Source organism: Mesocricetus auratus, unplaced genomic scaffold (genome assembly GCF_017639785.1).
Source record: "Mesocricetus auratus isolate SY011 unplaced genomic scaffold, BCM_Maur_2.0 Super-Scaffold_100015, whole genome shotgun sequence".
In the NCBI taxonomy this organism is placed as follows: domain Eukaryota; kingdom Metazoa; phylum Chordata; class Mammalia; order Rodentia; family Cricetidae; genus Mesocricetus; species Mesocricetus auratus.
The window spans coordinates 8264022-8286954 of NW_024429198.1; the positions used below are offsets into that span (position 1 = coordinate 8264022).

Genomic DNA, 22933 nt, shown 5'->3' on the forward strand with positions numbered 1-22933 from the left:
CAACAGATCTCATTTTCCAATGCTCACCTGTTACCCATGCTACCTAAAGTTCAGGGCCCAGAGAGGGCAGAAAGAAGGTTGGCTCTAGAAGAGTAAGATGTTACACTAATGACGCATTCTTCACATCTGAGACAGAAAGAGGCCAGGAATCCACATTGCTTCCTTGTCGTACGATGCCTTCCTGTGTATAACAGTGGCAACCGAGCAGTTCTGGTGTATACAGAAGCATCGTAAGCTATGTGGGTGATCTGGTGTGGCTAAAATTCAAAGGTGTATTCTACACTAGTTTGCCTGAGTGGTTTCTTCCACTTTCAAGTAGAAATCTGGAAGTCTGTATTTAAACCCTCAGTTGTTTTCAAGCACCCTCAAGCAGCAAGAGTGTCTTCATGCACATGAAAGAGCATTCTAGAGGCCGGAATATGCACACAACTCAACAGCCTGTGGTTTCCAGTTTCAATTTTCTTAAATGAAATACATCTCCCCTTCCAGACGTTTCCAGAGCATTCTGAGAAAAGTATAAAAGGAAGGCGCCGCATTCTTCTCCGATTCTGTCACCCACGTCTTCAGATGAGCATCATTTTAGCTGGAAACAGCCAGAGGCTCACTTACCATGCCCCGGACAGCCGCTGAACTCGCCCCCTCTTCGTCTTCCCCGTCTGCCTCCTGGTCTTCGTTGTCAGTCCAGGAGGACACATCCTCCGCTGAGCTAGTCAGGTCAGGTAAGCTCTTTGACGTGAACCTCAGGAGGTCCTCCGCTGAGCTCTCCTAAGAGGATACATGAAAGGCCCAGGAATTACCCCTGGGAACCAGCTGCTGAAGGAAGGCAATGTGATGAGGCCAGCCACAAGCTCTGACCCAGAGAGCACGTGGAGTTTATGGTCCACATGTGTGGTGCCACCACCAACGCATCAGGGATGGTGACACAATTTAAAGCCAAAGCAGAAACTCAAGAATCTGAGTTTCTAAGGTTAGCGCGCCCATGAGCCTCTCTTGTCGCTCTTCAGGTGACTCAAGTCCTCTCATGAGCAGTTCCACAGCTGAAAGAGCTGGCTCCCCTTCCCTTCCTCTTGCCTCATACTCCATTCAAATCATTTCTAGTCCTCCTGGCCTGCCATCCACTCCCTGGACCACTCACGACGGTGGCCCTACTCAGAAGAGTGTGGACATTCATTTGCACCATCAGGACCATCTCGGGAGGCATTCTGTTAGAACCCTCTTAGGGCTGGAGAGCCTAGGGCTGGCGGCACAGCCTGATGGTGGAGCACTCACTCAGCATGTGGGAGGCCTTCGCTTTGCTTGACACACACCACTAGTCTTGCCCTTTGGTCTCCAGCCTTTGGCTGTTTCTTTCAACCTCTGAAACATCTCTAATTCCACTTGTCTTTCTCCCTGTGTGCCTACCACTTCCATGCACCATTTCTAATTAGCCGAATGTGCACAATGTCCTTCTCCCTGCCCCACTGGCTACCTTACTCGCACGTGCTCAGTAAAGAGAGTCTATTACAGAATCAAGATGCCAACCTGAAGACACGCTGATGTCTTTTCAATGAAAGCAGCTCCTGAACAACTTTTCAAGACAAATATTAGCACATGGACTCAGTCTCCATTATGTTTAGACTCCAAGAGGTGCCCTTTGCTCCTGCCTAGAGATGGCCGAGCCGGTGTGGATGCAGGTGAGATGGTCGTGATACCCAGGAGCACCCAGGAGCACCCAGGAGCCTGGCACTCTTCCTAGAAAGGCTACCAGACACCAAGGCCAGGGATGGGCAGTAGTGAAGCACTGGGCCCCAGAAAGATGGCACGGTTTTCTCCTCATCTCCTCATCTCCTCATTGTAGGCACTTCTACAGGGAGTGGAATGTGCCACAAAGTTTGAACCATCAAATTGCTTGACTATCTGTAGACTAGAGGACAAGAGCCGAAACCAACTATGAAGTTGTAATAGACACGACAAGTTTTTAGTGATTTGGCATCTAAAGTCAGCAATGCTTGTCACCAACTCTCGATGCCATTTGCAACCTCAGGGAATGTGAAGAACAGTCACTTTAGGCAAACACTTTGGGCTTAGAACAGTCACTTTATACCAGCAATTGTGAGCACTGCACTGTTTGTCTCCGAGGTAATGAAGTCAGTGGGAAAAAGGTGAGTCTGCTTCTCTTCTATGTTGTCTGCTCTGTTGGACCATCAATAAGAAAGAGTTAAAAAAAAAAAAAAAGAAGGTGGTGGCCCTAACAGGTGAGTAAATCACAGAGAAGTCATGAGATGGACTATGCCATGGCCTTGCAAAGTGGAGCCGAGATGTACTTCTCCTGGGAAAGAGTCTGGCACGATGCTGCCTCGTGGGCAGATGAATTAAAACATGTGCAACAGCCACGTGTGTGATTAGACTACAGGGGCTCTTATATGGCAAAGAGGAGGACAGTCACTCCTCTGCTTCTCCCCTTGGCTAGCTGCACTGCTCAAGGCTTCACTGCCCCCTTCAAGCTTTGTGACATCCTCAGAGGTGGCTCCTGGTCTCATCATGCAGTCAGGAAACTGGGACTTAAACATGCAATGGCTTGCCCAGAATACAGGTTTTCTCAGGGTGGAGCTGGCATGTAGGTCCAGGTGGGATGGGCTCCAAGATGCACTGTCTCTTTGAAAAGGAAATATGGGCATGCACATCAATCACACACACACACACACACACACACACACACACACACACACACACACACACACACACACATCAAAATCACCCTGGCTATCCTGGTTTTGCTTTTTTATTGCTGTGATAAAAAATGGACTAAAAGCCTGGTGTGGTGGTGCATGCCTTTAATCCCAGCACAAGGGAGGCAGAGGCAGAGGCAGGCAGATCTCTGTAAGAGGCCAGCCTGGTCTACAGATGGAGTTCAGGACCGCCAGGGCTATGTATAAAGAACCTGTTTCTCCCCACCTTCCCCCCCCCAAAAAAAAAGACAAAACAAAAACAAACAAAAAAGGACTAAGCAAATTGGGCTAGAACGGATTTGGCTCACATGTCTTTATCACTGTCTGTCACAAAGAGAAGTTAGAACTCCCAGCAAGGACCTGGAGACAGGAACTGAAGCAGAGGCCATAGCAAAATGCCACTTCCTGGCCTCGCTCTCCATGGCATGCTCAATTTGACTTCACAGAACCCAAGGCAACCTGCTCAAGGGTGACACTTCCCAGGGTGCTGGGCACTACCACATCAATCATCAATCAGGGAAATGTTGGCACAGATGTGCCTATGGGTCAATCTTGAGGAATTCCCCCCCCCCACCTGAGGCTCTCTTTTCCCAGAGCACCCTGACTTAGTCAAATTGACAAAAACGCTAACCAGGACACTGGCAAGCCTGACTTCACAGCACAGATGTCCTGGCCTTTTCTGTGATACTGGCTAACAACTTGTTTCTGTGGCACTCTCTCCAAGTGCAGTAATGACACTTCCAGACAATGCCTTAACGTTTTGTGACAAGCTCCCTAGCTCTAGAATAGTAAGATTTTACATTTGTATTATTATTTATGATCAGGTCAGAAACTCTCCGATTCTTCATACCCCAGGTATGAAGACAAAACAAAGCCTCTGGCTGTCCTATTCTTGATAAAGAGGAGGAACGGTTGGTGCCAGGAGGAGCCTGAAGATGGATGCCCCTCTTCCTTCCTTCGGGACAGTTGGGGACAAGGTTAAGTAGCAGCAGGCTGGACAGCTGACAGCCTGAGTGTAAACAGGACACACGACACAGACTAAAGGTGTTCTTTCTAAGGTCTGGGTCAGGTGCCCAGGAGCCCATGGACCGAGAATTGGTTCCTGAAAGTTGCTCAGCCCTACAGGACTTTGCAAAAGGCAAAGCCTCTGGGAGGAGCACGCAGTCTTTTTCTGACACCATGCTGTGATTTTTTTTAATCTTCTGTACCTCTAGGGCAGCTGGGTGTATGGAAGCTGCAGAAAATTCACAATCCACCGGACTTGGCAGAAAACCTGCTTTTGTCTACTGCAGGGGACCTTGGGGGAAGTTAAATAACCACTGGGATTTAAATGGAAACCTTTGAATAAAAAGAGCATACATCTGCCTCAAGGGATTGGTTTAGAATCTAGTGAGATGATTTTAGTATTTGGCAACCATTATACACTCTGTCTTTCTTCTTTTAAGGTCAGAGTAGGGTGGAGGGTGTGACATCACTGGGGACCATATTTTTAAGGTCCTGTGAATGTCCCTCATATGGCAACAGCATAGTTCTGTACAAAGCTAATTTGTCTGTGGTCTCATAGATTCTCCCAGCCAGTCAGCAGTGAACCATTCTTATCTTTGTCTCCTGCTTTCTCTGTGTTTGTGGATAACAGCTTAGCACAGGAAAGACACCCCCCTTTTCACCTTTCAAAGTTAGCAGGTGAAAGCAGGCAGCATGGAAATGAGGCTGTGATCACAGGGAGTGGCACTATTAGGTGTGGCTTTGTTGGAGTAGCTATGCTCCGTTGGAGGAAGTGTGTCACTGTAGGGGTGGGTTTTGAGGTCTCCTTCGCTCAAGCTTCTCTCAGTGTGACACTCAGACCACTTCCTGTTTCCTTCGCATCAAGAGATGCAGGACACTCAGCTCCTTCTCCAGCACCACGTCTGCCTGCACGCTGCCATGTCCCACCATGATGATAATGGACTAAACCTCTGAAAATGTAAGCCACCCCAATGAAGTGTGTTTCCTTTATTGGTGCCTTTTCACAACAACAGAAACCCTGACTAAAACAGATGGTACACTGCACAATCCTGGGCAGAAACTCAAAGTTTTGAGCTGCTCCCTGTCCAAGGTGACTGTGCAAATGCTGCAAACACAGGACTGTGTGCAAGACCTAGGGATGCTTTCAAACTCCCGATCTCTCCTTCCCTTGAAGCACTTCCTCTTCCAGTGAGGAGTAGTCAGCAGGGGGCAGGAAACCCCCAGAATATCTATTCTCCCTAGCAAGGGATGCCGATAGCCCTCGGGGTATCAAAGACTCAAGAGAAGTTCCCAGGGCTCTATAGGAAGGAAAGGACTACCAGGCAGAATGTGCTCAGCTGTCTTTGGGCTTACAGCCTTCACCAAGCCTGTGCCTTTGCAAACCTAACATTCTAGTTAGAGGTTTGGGATAAAAGGTACAAGGCAGGCAGTTTTTTCAGATAGCTAAAAATAGAATCCTAATCTAGCAAACACAAACACACAAACACACACACACACAGTCTTTTGTTACCTGTGAGAGACTTCTCACAGACACTAGAGTCCAAGGGTATTCAAATCCCTCCTATGAAATGACGTAATAGTTGTATAAAGCCTATATACATCTTTTTGTACACTTTAAATCATTTCCAGGTTGCCAGTGCAATATGAATACTCTTTAAATAGCCACTCTATTGTTTAAGGAACAACAATGGAAGGGGTGGAAGGGAGAGTCTGTGTTCGGTAAAGATGCAATTGCTATTATAATTTCCATGGGAGGTTGATTGATCCTATGGATGGAGACTCATGGATATGGAGAACCAATTGTGCTCTTCAAACTGGCAACAAATCTCATAACCTAAGAAGGAAAAATTTGTGGAAATATACAGATGCAAAGCTCCAAATAAAATTGGGGAGCTGGAAAAGGAATTAGAAGAACTGGCAAAGGCCTCTTACGCAAAGCTAAGATGTGTGCAGCCTCGCACCGATTCTCCTGGCCAGCAAATTAGAGGCAGACACAGCCCCAAGGCTCCACCTTACTTGCTCCTGAGTCATATGGCCTCTTTACTAGTCTCAAACAGCACAGCCAGAGGACACAGCCGAAAGGAGTCATTGTCTCCTGTCCTTGTCAGACTTGTGGCATCAGCAGCCTCTCTCTAGCAGTAGAAGGCAGATGCTGGGAGCCCATGACATAGTCATCACATTAACACACACAGGTGAAAGAAGTCCCAACTGGGGGGCTCCAGGATCCCATGAAGACAGTGAAAACCAGAAGGGACCCGGGGCAGCAGAATGGGACAGACAGAGGGCTGTGTGCCTGGCACCGCTGATGGCACCATGACCTCTGCAAGATGGCAGCCACTGTGGATGATCTTTTTTTTACCACCTTATCCATACAGCTGGGGAGGAAGGAAGGAAAGATGGAGGGGGCTGAACAAAGAAGGCACCAAGTTTCCTCCAACTTGAGCATTGTAAGGGCAATAGGACCAGGGCCCCTGTGCTGTCTGCCCATGGACAGCCCTGAGATTTCCTTCATTCCGGCCTTAGAAGATGCATCCCTCCCTGCTGTGGTTTGGATGTGAAGTGTCATGCCATCATGTCCCATGTCCCATGTCCGTCCCACACCCCACCCCCAACTATGCTGAAGGCCTGGTGCTTGGTGCAGTAGATCCTGAGGGTTCTCACCTGATCAACTGACAAGTCCGCGGATGGACTCGTGGTTGGAGTACCGGGAGGGGGGAGAAACTGAAAGATGGACCTGATTGGACTGCGTGGGTCACTGGGTGCAAACCTTTGAAGGGTCTCTTCAGGCCTCGGTGTCTTCGTTTCCTGATGGCCATGAGGGTGGACAGCTTTCCTCTGCCCAGCACACTTTTCTGCCGGGACGTTTCTGTCTGGCCACAGGCCCGAGCAGTGGACCCAGCTGACCACAGACTGAAGGCGTGAGCCCAAATAATTCCTTGTTTTTGAATTATTTATTTCAGGTATTTCATTAGAGTGACAAAGAAAGAATCCTCCCAGTCTCCTCCTTCCATGCTTCTGCACCTCCCCTTCCTTGCCTTCTCCTTCATTCTATTAGGGCTTTTCTACCAACAGCCATCTTTAACAACTGGAATAATTGAGCATACTTCAGTGACGGGTCTTCACATGTACTCACTCGGGGGCATCACGGCCACTGCACAGCCCAAGGTAAGCTGTAAGCATGCTTGTATCTGTTTGTCATGGGAAAAGCACACACCCATCTCATAGCAGCACTATAAATACTAAGAATGACAAAAACGACCTACCTTGCTGGCCACCACCAGCTGTACCATCCCAGTGGCTGAACGTAGAATGGCCACAGCTTCCTCGTGGGAGAGCCCGACCAGTAAGTGACCATTGATCACCAGCAGTTCGTCTCCTAAGGACAGCCTGCCATCCCTGAGGAAATGGAGAGGTGGGGAAAACCCCTTGTCAAGACATTCTGGGCCAGAGAAGGATCATCTTCTAGGAGCTGGGCAAAGTCACGAGAAGGGACAATTGCGACTGGATAGAAGAGGAGCAGTGACGACCAGAGACGGTTTGGGGTGGGACTGCTTTAACTTCAGGATTTAGACTCCCAGGAGGAGAGTGAAAATCTCCAGGATTCTTGACGGCCCCTTAGCAATAACTTGCTCTTAGGCATCCCTGACACAAGTATCAATGACACTTCATCTGGATGATCACTGTGATAAAGCATCTAAGACCTTTGGGTTTTAGGAGAGTCAAGTCATTCTTTCCCTAATCCTCCCTGTCATCAGCTCAGGGCTATTGCTAAGCCAAGCACAGACAGTGCCAGGACACACTAAGCCCACCTGCAGACCTTTGCTGGTCTGTTGCCCCTCATCAGACAGAGGCAGAGTTCCTTCTGGGAAACCGGGGACCGATGCTATGTCGTGAATGTCGGTACCTCCCTACCCCACCAGCACCTTGAAGAAAAGTTTCTCAAGGCTTATTTCACCCCTGGGTCCCCACAGACAAACTACATAAGCAGAAGGATCAATCACAATAATAAACTGTTCAATTTGCTGTTGTTAGAGGTTTAAGACTGGGCCCAGTTCTATGGGTTGTAAAAACTCTTTCTTTTCATGTAAATTCGGGCTGGCTCTGGGCTTCCTCTCACTGGCTAACAGGAGACTCTGCTGTCACTGGACTGTCTCCTCAGGGCAGGTCACGGCCCTCAGTGAACACAAGTCTAGAACACTACACGAGCTTCTGCAGTGGACTCCACTGAGCTGATGATGGTCTGGTTTCCCATGACCAAAAATGGAGCCTGAAGCTCAGACCACGGCCCAGGGGTCCACCCTCCTCTCAAGGTTCTCCACCACCTCCCAGGTGCTGCCATGAAACCTGGGCAGTCTTGAACCCTCCCAGACCCTCCCAGCACTCTTCTGTGCTTCCTCCCAGTGAATCCACCAATTTCTCCCCTTCCTTCTTCCTTCAACAGCATCTCTCTTGCTGCCTCCTTCCTCTAGGGCACATGCGATAATCTTTTTTTTTTTAATGAGTGTAGGGCTTAATAAAAAACAAGAAGCACAAGGGACTCCTGACAGCCTCTGTCTTCAAAAATCCCTAAAGTAGAGCAGTGCTTAGGGTCCCACTAGTGATTTAGTACGGTGAAAGAGAGGGGATGGGAAAGTCATGAGGGAGAGACACACTGGAATCTCAAGGAGGTATATGGGTAGGGGGCTGAGCCTACGGGATGAGGAGGACCAGGCATAGACAAGTCAATGGTCCTGCTTTCCTTATTCACAACACCAAAGCATCCCAGCCCATTGCTCTCCTTATTCCTTTTAATTGCATTTCTTTCATCTCCTGTTATTAATTAGAATGCCCCACCAATGAGTCATATACCACAGAGAAGACACACACACACACACACACACACACACCACGATATGAGTGAAAAGGATATGGACTGATTTAGCCATAGCCCCGATGGGAAAGTGACAAGAGCATCTCCCATGTTTCTCTCTGAGCACAGGAATTTCCCAATTGCTAACCCGCCAATCGAGCAGAACATAAGACATAGCATTAATGGGAAAGCAGCTAGCTGTTGAGAGTTCCTTACGGCACATCAGCAATGCCAGTCAGGGAGTTTAATGATGCTCACCTGGGCTAAAACTATCCGAGGTCTTACTCTCTTAATGACACCATCACGTGGATAATTGGCAGCTGTAGCTAATCTTACCACTCACGTAGTTTTTAGCATCCTGCTGTGTGAGGCTGAAGAGCAGGAATCAGTTTGCTAGTTTTCTTTCATTCAGCCCATATAACTCTAGCTCCTTCAACTACACTTTGGATGGTCATATCCCTCCTGGAATCTGACTAGCTTGCCTGAAGAGATTCCAGACTAGATGAAAGACAGTCACCTCTCTATCAGTGCAGCTCTCTTTGCGCTCTTACTGTATACATGTGGGCATGGCAGCATGCGTTTATGTCCTACCATGCCTTCTAAATAGTGGCTATCCCATATGAATGGAAGCAATAGCAGGGCAAGCACTACACTTGACATTTGAGGATGGTCATGAATCAGATAACTTTCTCTTTTTGTGCTCCGGCTGAACCCTCTTCCTCTAATACTTCATACAATTGTTTCAGATCAAAAAATACCCTTTTAAGTACCTTTTAGGTTACATGGAGAAGATTCACTTTTTTTTTCTCCTTCATGTGCAACAGAGACATGTGACTTCAAAGCACATGTGAGCATGTGGGAAACTCTGAAAGACGTGACACATTTGTGTGGTGGTCACATTTTGAACCAAGACCACTTTTCCTGAGTTGTTCGTCCTGGACTCACAGGACTTCAGATGTCCCTCCGTTCAGGGGCATTTTCTTGACAAGTAACCACATGTTACAACAGTGAGTGCCAGCATTCCAAGGGTTAGGATAAGTAAGTAATCTAAAAGGGAGAACAAAGAAATCGAATCTGCTCCTCAAGTGTCCTCCCTAATGAGCCACTTCCTGTGCTCAGAGATGTGTTCAGTCAGAACCGCTCTTACCCGTTTCCCCCCTGGGCTCCCACAGATGAGCTTTGATCAAGGGAAAAGCACTAGCACCCAACACCGGAGGGAAGGGGGAGGAGGAAGACAGAGGCAGAGGGATGGGGGGAGTTATCTAGTCACCTGTGAGCAGCACCTCCTTCCTTCACTTGGGTGACAACGATAGCGTGAGGTGAGCGCTTTGATCCTCGGCCTCCACTAACCTGAATTCCCAGCCCATCTGTTTCTTTGAGTAGCTCCATCTTCCATATCCGGCCAACTTCCTCCTTGGAAGAGAAAGTGCACGCATGAAGGATGTTGACACACACAGTACCATCATGGAAGGCTGGCCCTGTCACATCAGGCCAAGCATCTATCACAAGTCAGCACACAAGAGAAGGCCTCTGTTGACTGAACCCAAGTCTGGCAGTCAGTGCTGTCCCATAGAACCTTCTAGAATAACGGAAATGCTCTCTGGGTCATTCTATAGGATGTCACTGTCCATATGTGGCTATGGAGAGTTTGAAAATGTGTGGTGGCGGCCGAATGTTCAGTTTTTAGCTTCAGGGAATTCTAATTGGTTCAATAGCCATCCCAGTCACGGGCTGTGTCCTGTGGACAACACATCTTCCCCACGGGTGCAGGTGCCACCATGTATACAAAAACTGGTTTACTCTGGGGTCCTTTTACTTCTGTACAGCTGCTAATACATACAGGAAGGTGAAATGAAGACAGCTTGGCTCAGGTTTGGGTACCAGGAAACCTCAAGTAGTTTGCAGGATACTCTGCCACTTCTAACTTAGAGAGCCACCCAATACGTAAAAAAACTTTCCTTGACTCGGAGGTGAGAGTCATTATTACTATTTTGAGGCTTGTTGTAGGGTGTTCAAGGAAACATCCATGGAAACGGGTGAGGCTGAGCAGATAGATGTATGGCAGATTTTGATGGGGAACTATATACTCCTTCGCTGACTATCCCTCATCAGAGATGCATGGGACCAAAAGCGTTTCAGATTTCTTCGCATTTTGGAATATCTACACAAGCATAATGAGACATTTAGGGGTTGGAGTCCAAAGTTAACTCAAAATTCCTTTGTTTCATATGTACCTTATGTAGACTAAAGGTAATCATTCAGTGTTTTTCGTCCAGCTTTGTCATCTTAACTGTGACCCGTTACAAAGGTCACAGTGTGGAATTTTCCACTTACAGTGTCACAGTAACTTTTGGATTTCAAGAGTATTTTTGATGTTCAGATCAGGATCACTTGATCATATAACCAACCATGTAAGAACAAATGGAATTGAATGTCACACTTCCTTAAAACACGCAGATGAGAAACCCAAACAGAAGATTGATGAACTTAATACTGAGTGTTGGTCAACAGGGCAGGTGGCAGCACTGATTTGCAAACTACTTAATCATGAAATCATGCTTGAACCCTTATCAAAAACTGTCCTTTATCCAAGGCTGATACCTTCTCCAAGCCCTCGTGTTGCTGGTTGCTTTTTAGTTTTGGTTTTTTCTCCACTGGAATTCCTGTTTCATGCTAAAGACACGAACAAGCCCCTGCAAAATATCTACATTCTTTGAGACACTTCAGTGTTCAGAGATATTAAATTACAGTTTTTTCCAAGACATGTTTTCGCTGTGTAGCTTTGGAGCCTTTCCTGGAACTAGCTCTCGTAGACTAGCCTGGCCTTGAACTCACAGAGATTCACTAGCCTCTGCCTCCCAAGTGCTGGGATTAAAGGTGTGCACCATTACTGCCCAGAAAATTATAAAATCTTAGAAAAGAGGAAAAGATTGTGTGTGTGTGTGTGTGTGTGTGTGTGTATATCTGTCTGTCTGTCTATCGTGTGCCCATGTATACAAGTGCCACAGAGAACAGAAGAAGGCATCAAACCTCCTGGACTTGGAGTGACAGGCAGTTGTAAGTTGTATGATGTGGGTTCTGGGAACTGAACTACAGCCCTCTTAACCACTGAGCAATCTCTCTAGACCCATAAACATCTTTAGAGGTGATTTTTTTTAAGTTTAGGCTCAGTCATGCATGTGTGTGTGTATATTATTATTGTTGTTGTCATCATTATTATTATTATTGCTTGCGTTATGGCCATGAGTCACAGCACACTCCCTAACAGCTGCCTTTTTAACTCATCATGAAGGTTCAGTGGAACTACTAGGATCCTGTACGAACCAAGCTCTCATCCCCCTGGAAACAGGCAACCTGCCCACGAGAGCTGCTTACAAAACAGAAAGAATGTGGAACATTTTGAAAACCTGAAATCCACACTGCCAGAAACTGAAGTGAAACTGTATGAATAGCAAAAGGCCCGGACGCTGAACAACCACTGATGTGCAGCAATTGGAATGTCTGGGGAAATTACTACCCGGCAGAGACCTGGTGGGTCCCATACTTCTGTATAGTGCTGCCTGGTGGGGCGCCACGGTTCCAGAAGCATGCAGCAGTGCCAACTGTCTCCTCCATCCACTGACCACAGGCAAATGCAGCCTGTCTGGCCAAATGCAACTTCAGAAGTCACTGGCTTACCACAGTAGTTCATGAACTTGTCAACGGGCCCTATTTCATCCAATCCTCTTTCTCTCTGAACGCCACAGTTTTGGTTTGCTGCCTCTGACCTCTGGAACACCTTCCTCTTCTCCATTCAGAAACACCCTTCCCTGGCCTCCACATCTCCCGTAGCCCCACCGTTTCCAAAAGTCATCCTTGGAATCAGAGTGACTGCCAAGGTAGCAGCTTGCAATAGCTCCAACACAGGAGACCCGGCATCCGAGCACACACCAGTGGAAAGACCAGATTCAGGATGTGCTGGTCAGTGTCTATGCTGTTCAGCTGCAACTCCCATGCTAGCATCCCAAAAGTTCTCCTGGCTGCCTCTCTGGTCTCAGGAGAGCAAGACAGTGGCTTTCCTTTCTCCTCCCTGGGTTCTAGCAGATGAGACACCATTTCTTCTCCCCAAGCCAAGGAAACCCATGGCTTTTTCAAAGAGCAATGGGGGTGCATTACTGGAGTAATGAACTCAAAAGGAAACTCATTTTTGTTTTAGCCCAGAGTTATAAAAATGTATCTGCCCCCATTATTAGTTCATGTCATCATCTTCTTTTCCCATCTTGCTGTCCTTGTGTTAAGAGAATCTGTAGGTATGGTTCACAGAGCAGATGACACTAGACTTGCTCCTTCTCGGTTTTTAAATGCTTCAAAAAAGTAGGACCCATGATTTAAAAAGCAAACGTATGAAACTGTGCCCACAGAAACATTCACTACTACACAGCCAGGGGAAACGTTTTAGAAGGACAGGGAATGACATTGCCTGCTTATACCCCTCAGGGACTTCAGCTAGCCCTGGGCTGGGAACAAGGTACACACTTTGTGTTGGTGGACATGGATGGCCTTTCTATAGTGCACATTACATTGGTAAACTGTCATGGGTGGTTTGAGCCTATTGAGGAGCTGGTCCTCGAATGGAATTTGTTCCTCCCTATTTTAGAACCAAGTTCATCTCAAAGTGTCTCCCATGTCTGGGGATGGACTGGCCACCCTACCATTGTAGCAGGAAGGCAAAACAACACAGGGGTAACAACTTTTGAGAACAACTAGGAGGAGAACCCATTCCAAGAAACATTGCTGTTGTCCATCCATGGGGGCAAAAATGCCTACAGTGGGGAGGAAAAGCTGGAAGGTGAGCCATTGGAAGCTCAGCTGTGGACTGAGAGAAAGTTCAGTCCGGACTCCAGCAGACGGTCTCAACATCCCCCAGCCAGTTTGCACCAGACACTGTGAGCTCCAGATTTGATGGTGTTACTGCTATCTGTTGCCTTTTGTTCTTTTTCTTGGAAGCCTCACTGGAGGGGCCACTGGTCTCCTCTGAATTCTCTTTATTGGGACTCCAACTGGCTGCCTTAAAGGGGCTTCCCCATTTGATTTCTGCTGGATGTTCCGAGAGCTCGGTTTAATGATGTTTTTCTTCTCTGTCTAATGCTGTACACTCTTTTACTCCAGCTGGCTATACACTTAATCAACTCACTCATTGAAAAGTGAGTGCTACTGTTACCACAGGTCATGCTCTGGACTGTACAGAATACCTTTGTAAGCTAGCCTGTCAACCTGTGTCCTCCCCTAGGGCATTTCTCATTCCTGGGACACCCTAATGCTCCTGCTATTTGCAGCTGTGTTTGCTGCTTCTCCTGGGACCTTCTTGTAGGGCTGTTCCTCCATGACACAGCTCAACTCATACACCACCTCTTTAGGGAGCTTGCTTGTCTTTGTTGACACCTGATATCAACTATCCCTGCAGGTGACATGTCTTGCCATCTCCCTCTTCACTTTGGTTTAGTTCACTGATGATACTTGTCATTATCTGGTATTCTATAGGCTTCTTTATTGCCTATAGCCCCATCTATGCTGTAAATGCCATTGAGACAGGAATCCGGTCTAGCTCACTTACCAAATGGATTCTCTAGCAGTAAGAACAACAACAATATTCTGTAAGTGTAAAGAAAGTAACCAGTCTGGAGTGCTTATCCACAAATCTTAGGGTTCTCTGGGCACCACCGAGATTAAACATTAAGAGGTTCTTCTGGAAGGCACCGGTATGTTTGCCAATGATCAGCATGTAGGACACAAATTCAGCTCCAGAGATGACAGCTAGAATTCCAAGACAGGCCCTGTCTAGACAGCTGGCTTGGACATTAGTTTCCTATTATAATGGCTGTAAGGGCAATGATACTCTGAATTTATGGAGAAAAATCTGAACAATGAAAAACAGGCTGCTGTGGTCTTCTGTACTAATGTCAGAGCGTTAGCCTCCGCTGTGAACCACAACTCCTGTGTGAGTTCACACATGCAGTACTTTCCCTGAAGCCAGCATGGGGATTTGTTTACAAAAACAGAGCAGCACGGTGGAGAGCTGCCATGCATCGTTTAAATGGCCTAATTTCTCCTGGAAGCCAAAATAGCCTTTTACAGCAGCATCTTTGCCCCAAATGTGAGAAGACACATCATCGAAACAGAATTTCACTGCAGTAAATGTCTTGACCCTCACTGCAAACCTATTCTGAGACCATTTACTTATTCCTTTTTATTTAGGATGATCAGTAAGAAATGAATGTGTGATCACAATGTCAGGGCTTAAAGTCCCTTGGTCATCAGGCCACAGTGCGCAGCTTATAGACAAGAAAACAGCCCAGAGAAGAGCCAAGGCAGCTGGGAGGCCACAGAGATGTGGGCAGAACTGGAAGCCACCGTGCTATCCCTGGGCATCTTCATTAGCAAGGATACACAGAGCACTTCAGACACAAGTCCTCGAGCTAGATCTGGTGCCAGGAAGACATAGACGGCCCCGTCCTTCAGAGTAAAATAGGAACATGGGATATCACAGGCTAAATAGACATTGGAATATGTTGTGTTTAAGTGTCACGTGCCAACGGGAAGGCAGTGGGAAGATGCAGGAGTCCAGCGTAGTGTCCTGGTGACTAGCAGGTTGCTGGGAAGGCCAGGAGGGCTCTTGCAGGAAGGTGGGAACTAAGAGTTAGAGGAAAGAGGCGGAGGCACCTAGCAGGGAGTGCAGCATCCTCAATGGCTCCAGGCAAAGCCAGCGACTACCACTCAAAGCCCAAAATCCCAGTCAGCAAGATGCACTAAGAAACTGGATAACTTCAGCACAGGTCTGGCCCCTGGGAAACCACGACACCAGGGGCTTGGAATTTCCAGTCACTCTCCATCCTCCAGGGAGGGACGGAAGCTTGAGTCCACAAAGGATCACACATTAGAGATGAAGTCTCTGTGTGAGATGAAGATCCTGTGTATGGGCCTTGAAGCGTCTCTGGCTTGGGAAATGTATCCATGAACCAGGGCAGGGTGCACATGCTCCCACGGGAACAGAAACTCTTGTGTTGGGGGGTGGGACTTTGAGGGCTTTGAACCTCACCTCTTCATTTGGCTATGTGATTCCTTCATATTTTTAAAAATTCAGTAAAAATATGTTATATATTATATATTATACATAATATGTATTTTATGTATTATATAATATACAACGCTATGTTATACTTCATATATAATATAAATAATAAACAAAATTGGCATATAAAGCATTGCCATATATTTATGTTATATCATATGTAATATAAATGTATAAATATATATTATAAAATCCAGTACACACACACACACAAAATAAGGGAGTCTGAGGTATAGAGGTAAGTATGGGATCAGAGAATAAGAGCCTTGAATGCTACACTAAGGTATCTGGACATCACTATGGACTCACCCAAAGGGCTTAACTATGGTGCATATGTATACATGTGCGAAAATGAACAATTTGATTTGCTCTTGAGAAAGGTCCCTCAAAGATGCAGTGGGTGACTGGGAGGAGAGTGGCCATGAGGTAGTGGGTAGGAGACACCTTTTTACACCTGCTGGAACTCATGAACTCTGGCGGTAGGCCATAAAAAGCTGCTGGAACTGCGAGAGCTTCAAGGAAACCAGAGTTGTCAGGTGTTTGCAATGGGACAGACAGGATGTGTTGGGGGGGGCAGCATCTCAGCAGACGTTACCAAGATGGCTTTCCTAGCATGTGCAGTGACAAACAGGGACATCCCAGACAAACCAGAACAGATGGTCAACCAAGTTTGGATAACCAAGCAAGACAGGCACACCGGGATGGATCTCATGGCTCAGGGAAGACTCTCATTGACTCTCAGGCACAAGATGAAATACCTACTCTGGCGTCATACTGCAGGCAGTTTGTGTAAAGGCTGGAGAAGGAGAGAGGAGAAGACACAGACCCGGGCTTACGAAACAGGACCACAAAGGGCAATAAGCCCCAGTGACACTGGGGCTACCTAGAAGAGAACCTTCTTCAGGCTGTCCTTGGTCAGTGCCAGTCAGTGGCCACATGGGAGATGTCCCACTCTTCCTGCAGATGCAGATCTGGGTACCTGCCTGAGGTCCCCAGTGAATCTCAGAAAGGGAAAAGGTCTGACGCTTGCTGTATGGGGTAAATGATGATTACTGGGGTTAGATATCACTGCATCCACATACATCCATGGTAGTCATAAGGAAACTGGCTGGCCTGGTAGAATTTCCACCTAACCTGCCTCTGGATGTGTGCATTTTGGTATTTTACAGAAAGACACATTCTAGGTGAACAGACACAGACAACTGTCTTCTTGAATGACTTTGCTCTGTAAAATTACCTTAAACTCACCTCTAAAATTTCTTGTCTATGTGTTGGGATATTCTTGTGTTTTAGAAGATGGGCCCAAGTTTTGCATTTTAAAAAGAGTTATCTGTTTATATATGTATTATTTGAGTTACTGTTTTATATAAACATACCAATTTTAATATTTGTTTTTTTCAAGACAGGGTTTCTTTGTGTAGCCTTGGCTGTCCTGCAACTAGCTCTTTAGATAATACTGACCTCAAACTCAGAGATCCACCTGCTTCTTCCTCCCCAGTGCTGGGATTAAAGGAGTGTGCCACCACTGCCCAGTATAAACATACCAGTTCTTAAAATATTTGGCGAGGTAACCCAGTCACAAAAAGAGAAACATGGCATGTACTATCTCATATATGGATTTTAGACATAGATCTGGGGAGTGCCAGCCTACAATCCCATAGCCAGAGATTCTGGGAAACAGAGCCTTCATTCAGCGGCTGATGGAAGCAGAGGCAGACTCCCATGGCTAAGCACTGAGCTGAACTCAAGAAAGCCAGTGACAGAGAGGGAGGACTGATGACCAAAGGGATTAAGACTGGGCTGGTTTAACGCCCAGAAACAGCTGACCTGACAAGGGTTAACTCTTGAATCCCAGGCATCAGCCTGGGAATCCAGCATGGGACTGATCAAGACCCCCTGAATGGGGGTGTCAGTGAGGAGGCCTAGGTAATCTATTGAGCCTTGGGCAGTAGTATCCTGGGTATACTAATGGACTTTGGGCTCCCATCCAACAATGTGAGGTGCACTCTCACCCTGAACTCTTGGGGGAGGGTCTAGGCCCTGCCCTGGATGAAATGACAGACTATGATCACCCCCATGGAGGGCCTCACCCTCTCTGGGGAAATGAGGGGATATTGGGGGAGTTGGTGGGAGGGCATGGGAGAAGGGGAGGGAAACGGAGAGGGACCTGGAATTGACATGTGAAGCAACCTTGTTTCTAATTTAAATTTAAAAATAAAAATATATTAAAATAAACCTCAGGAACAGTAAAAAAAAAAAAGAAAATATTTGGTCACTGGGCAGTTAATAATGCTGACTGCTCTTACAAAGAAACTGGGTTTGGTTCCCAGCACCCACACAGCTGCCTGTAACTCCAGCTATGGGGGATCTTAACACCCTCTTCTGGCCTCTGAGGGCTCCTGTATGTACATGAGGCACATCAGCTCACACAGGCTGACAGGGATACATATTAATATATCTTCTTTAAGAAAAGAAAATGTTTGCAGCCAGACATGGTGGCTCACACCTCAGCACTGGAGAGCCTGAGGCAGGTGGACTGTTATGAGTTCACAGTTAACCTGAGCTACGTAGAACCAGGCCACCCAGAGGTGTGCAATAAGTTCTCTTTCAAAAACCAAACAAAATTGTTAAAAGGAAACATATTTCCCAATTACTCTGCTAAGAGAGAGCAGAGTGGGAAAACAATGGCTTGGGGTTTATTTTAATGTCGTATTTTCTTAGAATAAATAAAAAGAGGGTCCTGCCAAACAAAATGGTCTGACTGGGCACTGTAGCTCTTTCCTGTAACCTGTCAAGTCTCCGTGCATATACTAAATCATTATTAAAGCAGAAGCGGAATTACACTGACATGTCAAATCTCCTATTATTCAAATTCAATGGAATTCCCCTCCCCAAAGACTTAAGAGGGTAAGTAGCTATTTTCTGGAAATGCCATTTTAGCATGACCTTCGTCTCAACTATGCTGGAGTAAAAATAAAACCCACTCACTGCAGCTTAAGAACCCATTCATGGAGGGTTATGTCAAGGGCTGCTGTTGCGGAGTGGGGGGGGGGTCTGTGAAAAGTTCATCAGTCCTTGAGACTGAGAAAACGCACCAGCAAAGAAACTTCCAGGTTAGTGGGTGATAGACAGCATAATCCCAGAAGGTGTGTAGTCCATTCTCAACTTCCAACCGCTACAGTACCACCAGAGCGACCATCAGTCTGTGCATTACGGATCCCTAGAAAAACCCCAATTGAGGGCGGAAGACCTCCCCTTCTAGAAAAACTGTGGCTTTAAACAACTGCCCCACACAGCTGAGGGATGATGACAAAGAGGGTTAAAGACCTTGCTGCCAAAAGCCGACAACCTGAGTTCAAGCCCCAGGACCACACGGTGGAAGGAGGGAACCGGCCCCCTCAAACTGTCTTCTGACCTTGACACGTGTGCTGTGGTACCCACAGCTCCCACCCCAAATAGAAATGTGCAAAATGTAGTTTTAAAAATGTCCCTGTAGTAATAGATTAGGATTTGCATTTTTAAAATCTTTACATCTTCCGGGCCATTTGACCTTGATCTCAAAAGGTAGGTAAGCGGGACTGTGGCACACAGCGTCTTTACAGCCTAACCAAGAAATTCGATTTTATCTCTCTCTTTTTCAATTACAGGGAGTGGGGATGGGACTTTCCTATAAGTTTGGTAGTTTTCTTTTTCATTTTTCTTCTTCTTTACAAATCATCCCAAATTATTCTCATCACGTCCTAGGACATTAAAACTATGTTTGTTTTGGTTGTTGTTGTTTTTTTGTTTTTAGACTGTTTGTGAGATTCAACCTCCTTTGGCACCCAAACCCTTGAAATGATCCAGGAAGCCAACACTATCCATCCAAAAGTTTTCATCCTAGGCCTTGTGTGGATTCAGTCTAATCACGACGGGGGAAAGGGACTCTCAGCAAGTCAGAGCAGACAGAGTATTAGCACTCTTAGTCTTCGGGTGGTATATATTATATTATATTCTTGTTTAATTTTTAAACCTCCTGGGGGAGCCTCATAAAATGAACAGAAAGCACTGACAGCAATGTGGCCTCTCTTCCCATTTGTCCCTCCATTGACCCACAGAGAATGCTGCCTCTGTTTAAGGCTGTCTGTGGATGAGAGACTGGTTATTTGCTCTGAATCCTGCCTATGGATTGGTTCAAACTGTGGGAGGAACTGCACCAAATAGCCTCATGGGCATCCCGCTCACTCCCAGGGCACCTTTTTTTCAGCAGCCAAAGCCAAACGCGCTTTTTCCACACCTCTCTTCCCCTCTTGCCTTTCACCCCTCAGGTGTTTCCCGAGTCAGAGAGAGCAGCCAGTCAGCACCCACTCAGGAAGCTATCACCTCCACAGCATCCTCTGCCAGGAGTATTCATGTCACAGGCATGTCTGCCTTACAGAAACCCAACTCTCAGGAAGGGACGCTGGTGGAGACAACCTGAGATGGAGTTTGCTCACCCTAGTCTCTTCTCACTTCTACAAGGACGGAGGCTCAGCCATGATAGAGAAAGCACTCAGATGAGATTTCACTAATACGCTTCTGTGTGCCACTGGAATTTACCAACGTAATAACATGATCTCATAAAAATAGTGCTGCCTTTGAACTGTTAAAAATAAAAGCAGATGCTTCCCCGTGTCGGCCGCCCTTCCTGTGTCACGCTGAGCCTGGATGTTTGCATTATCAACTGCCACCAGGAATCTTTGGCCTTCAAGTAGCAATTTCTCTGTGACAGTGGTGATGAATAACCAGGCAGCACGGTGCTTTATCTGGGCCTCAGAGGGCTCAAATATTACCACAGAAGGCTCCAATTTTCCACTTAGGATCACTTCACTGACTCTTCAAGTGGGATAAAACAACATGAACTTTTTCTGTTGTTGGTAAGGCTCTGATCGTTTATCTCAATGAGTTTGTTGGCTTCTAAGTACAAGGCTATCTTAGGTCTATTTTTTTTAATTGAAAGGCAATTTCAACAATATTTATGTTAAAATTCAGATTCTAGGACCAAGGAAATAGCTGTATAGTGCTTGCCTTGCAAGCATGAGGACACAAATTCAATGCCCAGAATCCACATAAAAAGCTGGACATGGTAGCATGTTGGAGAATGGGAGTTTGGCGGGTTCCAGGGGCTTGCCAGCCACTCAGCTTAACCTGTCTGGTGAGTTTCAGGCTGCTGAGAGATTTGAGGGCACCTGAGGGATGAATGCTACCTCTCATTATCCTCTGGTCTTCACACACATGGACCCACACATCGACAGATGGACAGATAGGCAGGCAGGCATGCATGCATGCATATCCAGAAAATGGAAATATAAAAGGATTTGATTCTATAACCCAACTGCACCTTACCCGTGCCAGGCAGTCACTGGACTGGATGTCTGTCTTCCCACTCTTTGAGACACGGCGTTTGTCATTGCTGGTACCCGGAGGAGCGTCTGTATTTGGAATTCTGAGTTCTGCTCCTCTGTCCACTTCGGAACTCTCCAGATGGGGTCCAGCCACATCCTTGAGAGAATGTGGACCATTTTCTAGTTCAAAGTCATGGCCATTTCCAAGTTCGGGGTCTGTACCATTCTCCAACTCTGAGCTAGGATCATCCGTCACATCACAGCCACCGCTGCTTTTGGGTTCTTCAGGGGCCTTGTTAATAGGGGGTCTGGAAATGACCCCAAACTTTCTCGTTCTTTTCCCCTTTTTTGAAGTTTGGTCACCCAGTTCCAAGGTAGGTGTCTCTCCTGGTTCTGAGCTGTTGCCGTCGTTGCCATTGTAAGTCAGGTGGGTTTTATGCTTGAAGCGCCGCAGCATGATCAGGTAGATGAAGCCGCCATTCCAGCACTGTTCAGCCAGGTAACTGTAACACACAGACATGCATGGTTAGGCACCAACCCTTCCCTGGACACAGTGTCAGCATCCACCCAGGACCTGGTGACCAAAAACCTGGCCAAAGGACTGAGGCACTGTCCTTCCCAGTGGGCAGCTCCAACCTTCACTATATTCCACTGTTGATGTTGAAATGATCCCCAATACCTCAAGCAAACAGGAGATCCCACAAACTAGAAACTTCTAATTTGTCTCTCCTAGAATCTACCTCGAGTCCCTAAAAAAAGAAAGAAAATTCTTGGGGGCTGGAGAGATGGCTCAGCAATTAAGAGTACTCCTCTAAGGGAACTGGGGTTCAATCCAACACCCGTGTGGCAGCTCACAACTAACTCCAGTTCTGGGGGAATCTGGCATCCTCATACAGACACACATCTAGGCAAAACTTCTAGGCACATAAAAATAAGTCAAAAGAAAACTCTGACTGAAGTAGATTCTACTATTCTATTGCATAATAGGGCAACTATGGTTGACAGCATTTAGCTGTATGTTTTAAAATAACTAGGAGAGGGTTCTGAATGTTCCAAGAGAAATGGTTAGTACGGGAAGTGATAGGTGCCAATTACCCTGATATAATCATTATGATGCATATTTGAAAATGTCCTGTAGGGATACATGATTATGCACATTTAATCAGGCAAAGAGGCTGAATGAAGAATATTCTTCACTCCTTTAACAATCTCTTGCATTAGAGTCACACAAGACTCCCATCTGTGTGTGGCTGATGAAGAATACTACAATTCCCAAAGTAAAGAACAGAGAGTGGAGGCTGGTTTGAGAGATGGCTCTGTGGTCAAAAGCGCTTGTTGTTTTTGCAGAGGACAAGGGCTCAGTTCCCAGCACCACTTGGTGGCTCACAACCATCCATAACTCCAGTTCCAGGGAATCTGAAGCTGTTCTGACTTCTCAAGGCACTAGGTACATATATTGTTTACATACATACAGATGGACAAAACACTCATACACATCAAAAATAAAATGGATTGAAAAAGAGAGACAAAACAGGCCAGAGAAAGTATGAATTCTGATTTTAGATTGAAAAGGAAATGAGCAGTACTATAAGAACTTCTGTTCAAGGCTGAGCATGGATGGGCATTAATATGTTGCTTGCTAAGGAAGCAACCTGCAGACATATGAAGGTTTTTTTTCTTCTTAATTGTTTTAGTTTGGGCTTTTCATATCATACATGGACTGCCATTCTCAGGGCATCATATTTAGAGAAGAAAAAGTCATCAACAAAGCTGACAAGGACAAAAAAACACGTTGGAAACCATCAACCAAGAGTAGTTGGAGAAGTAGGGGACCCTCAAAACAGAGAAGGCAGGTTATAGTCACCTTTTCATGTATTTGAGGGCTGACAAATATGGAGAA

General features: G+C 46.4%; 1 protein-coding gene across 9 annotated transcripts in view; it reads right to left on the reverse strand.

Annotated features, from left to right (window-relative positions):
* The window catches only part of Pdzd2 (PDZ domain containing 2), a 366700-nt gene that overhangs the window by 75759 nt on the left and 268008 nt on the right, over nucleotides 1–22933 (reverse strand). For 6 of the 9 annotated variants that reach the window (XM_005078018.4, XM_040757634.1, XM_040757635.1 and 3 more), the window contains 4 exons: nucleotides 21035–21536; nucleotides 9833–9975; nucleotides 6977–7109; nucleotides 610–765 (listed from right to left, as the gene is read on the reverse strand). In XM_005078018.4, the coding sequence (XP_005078075.1) occupies nucleotides 610–765; nucleotides 6977–7109; nucleotides 9833–9975; nucleotides 21035–21536 (934 nt within the window). Of the gene's footprint in view, nucleotides 1–609; nucleotides 766–6976; nucleotides 7110–9832; nucleotides 9976–21034; nucleotides 21537–22933 lie in introns of those variants that run through there. The other 3 variants (XM_040757641.1, XM_040757637.1, XM_040757639.1) reach the window with 3 other exon arrangements.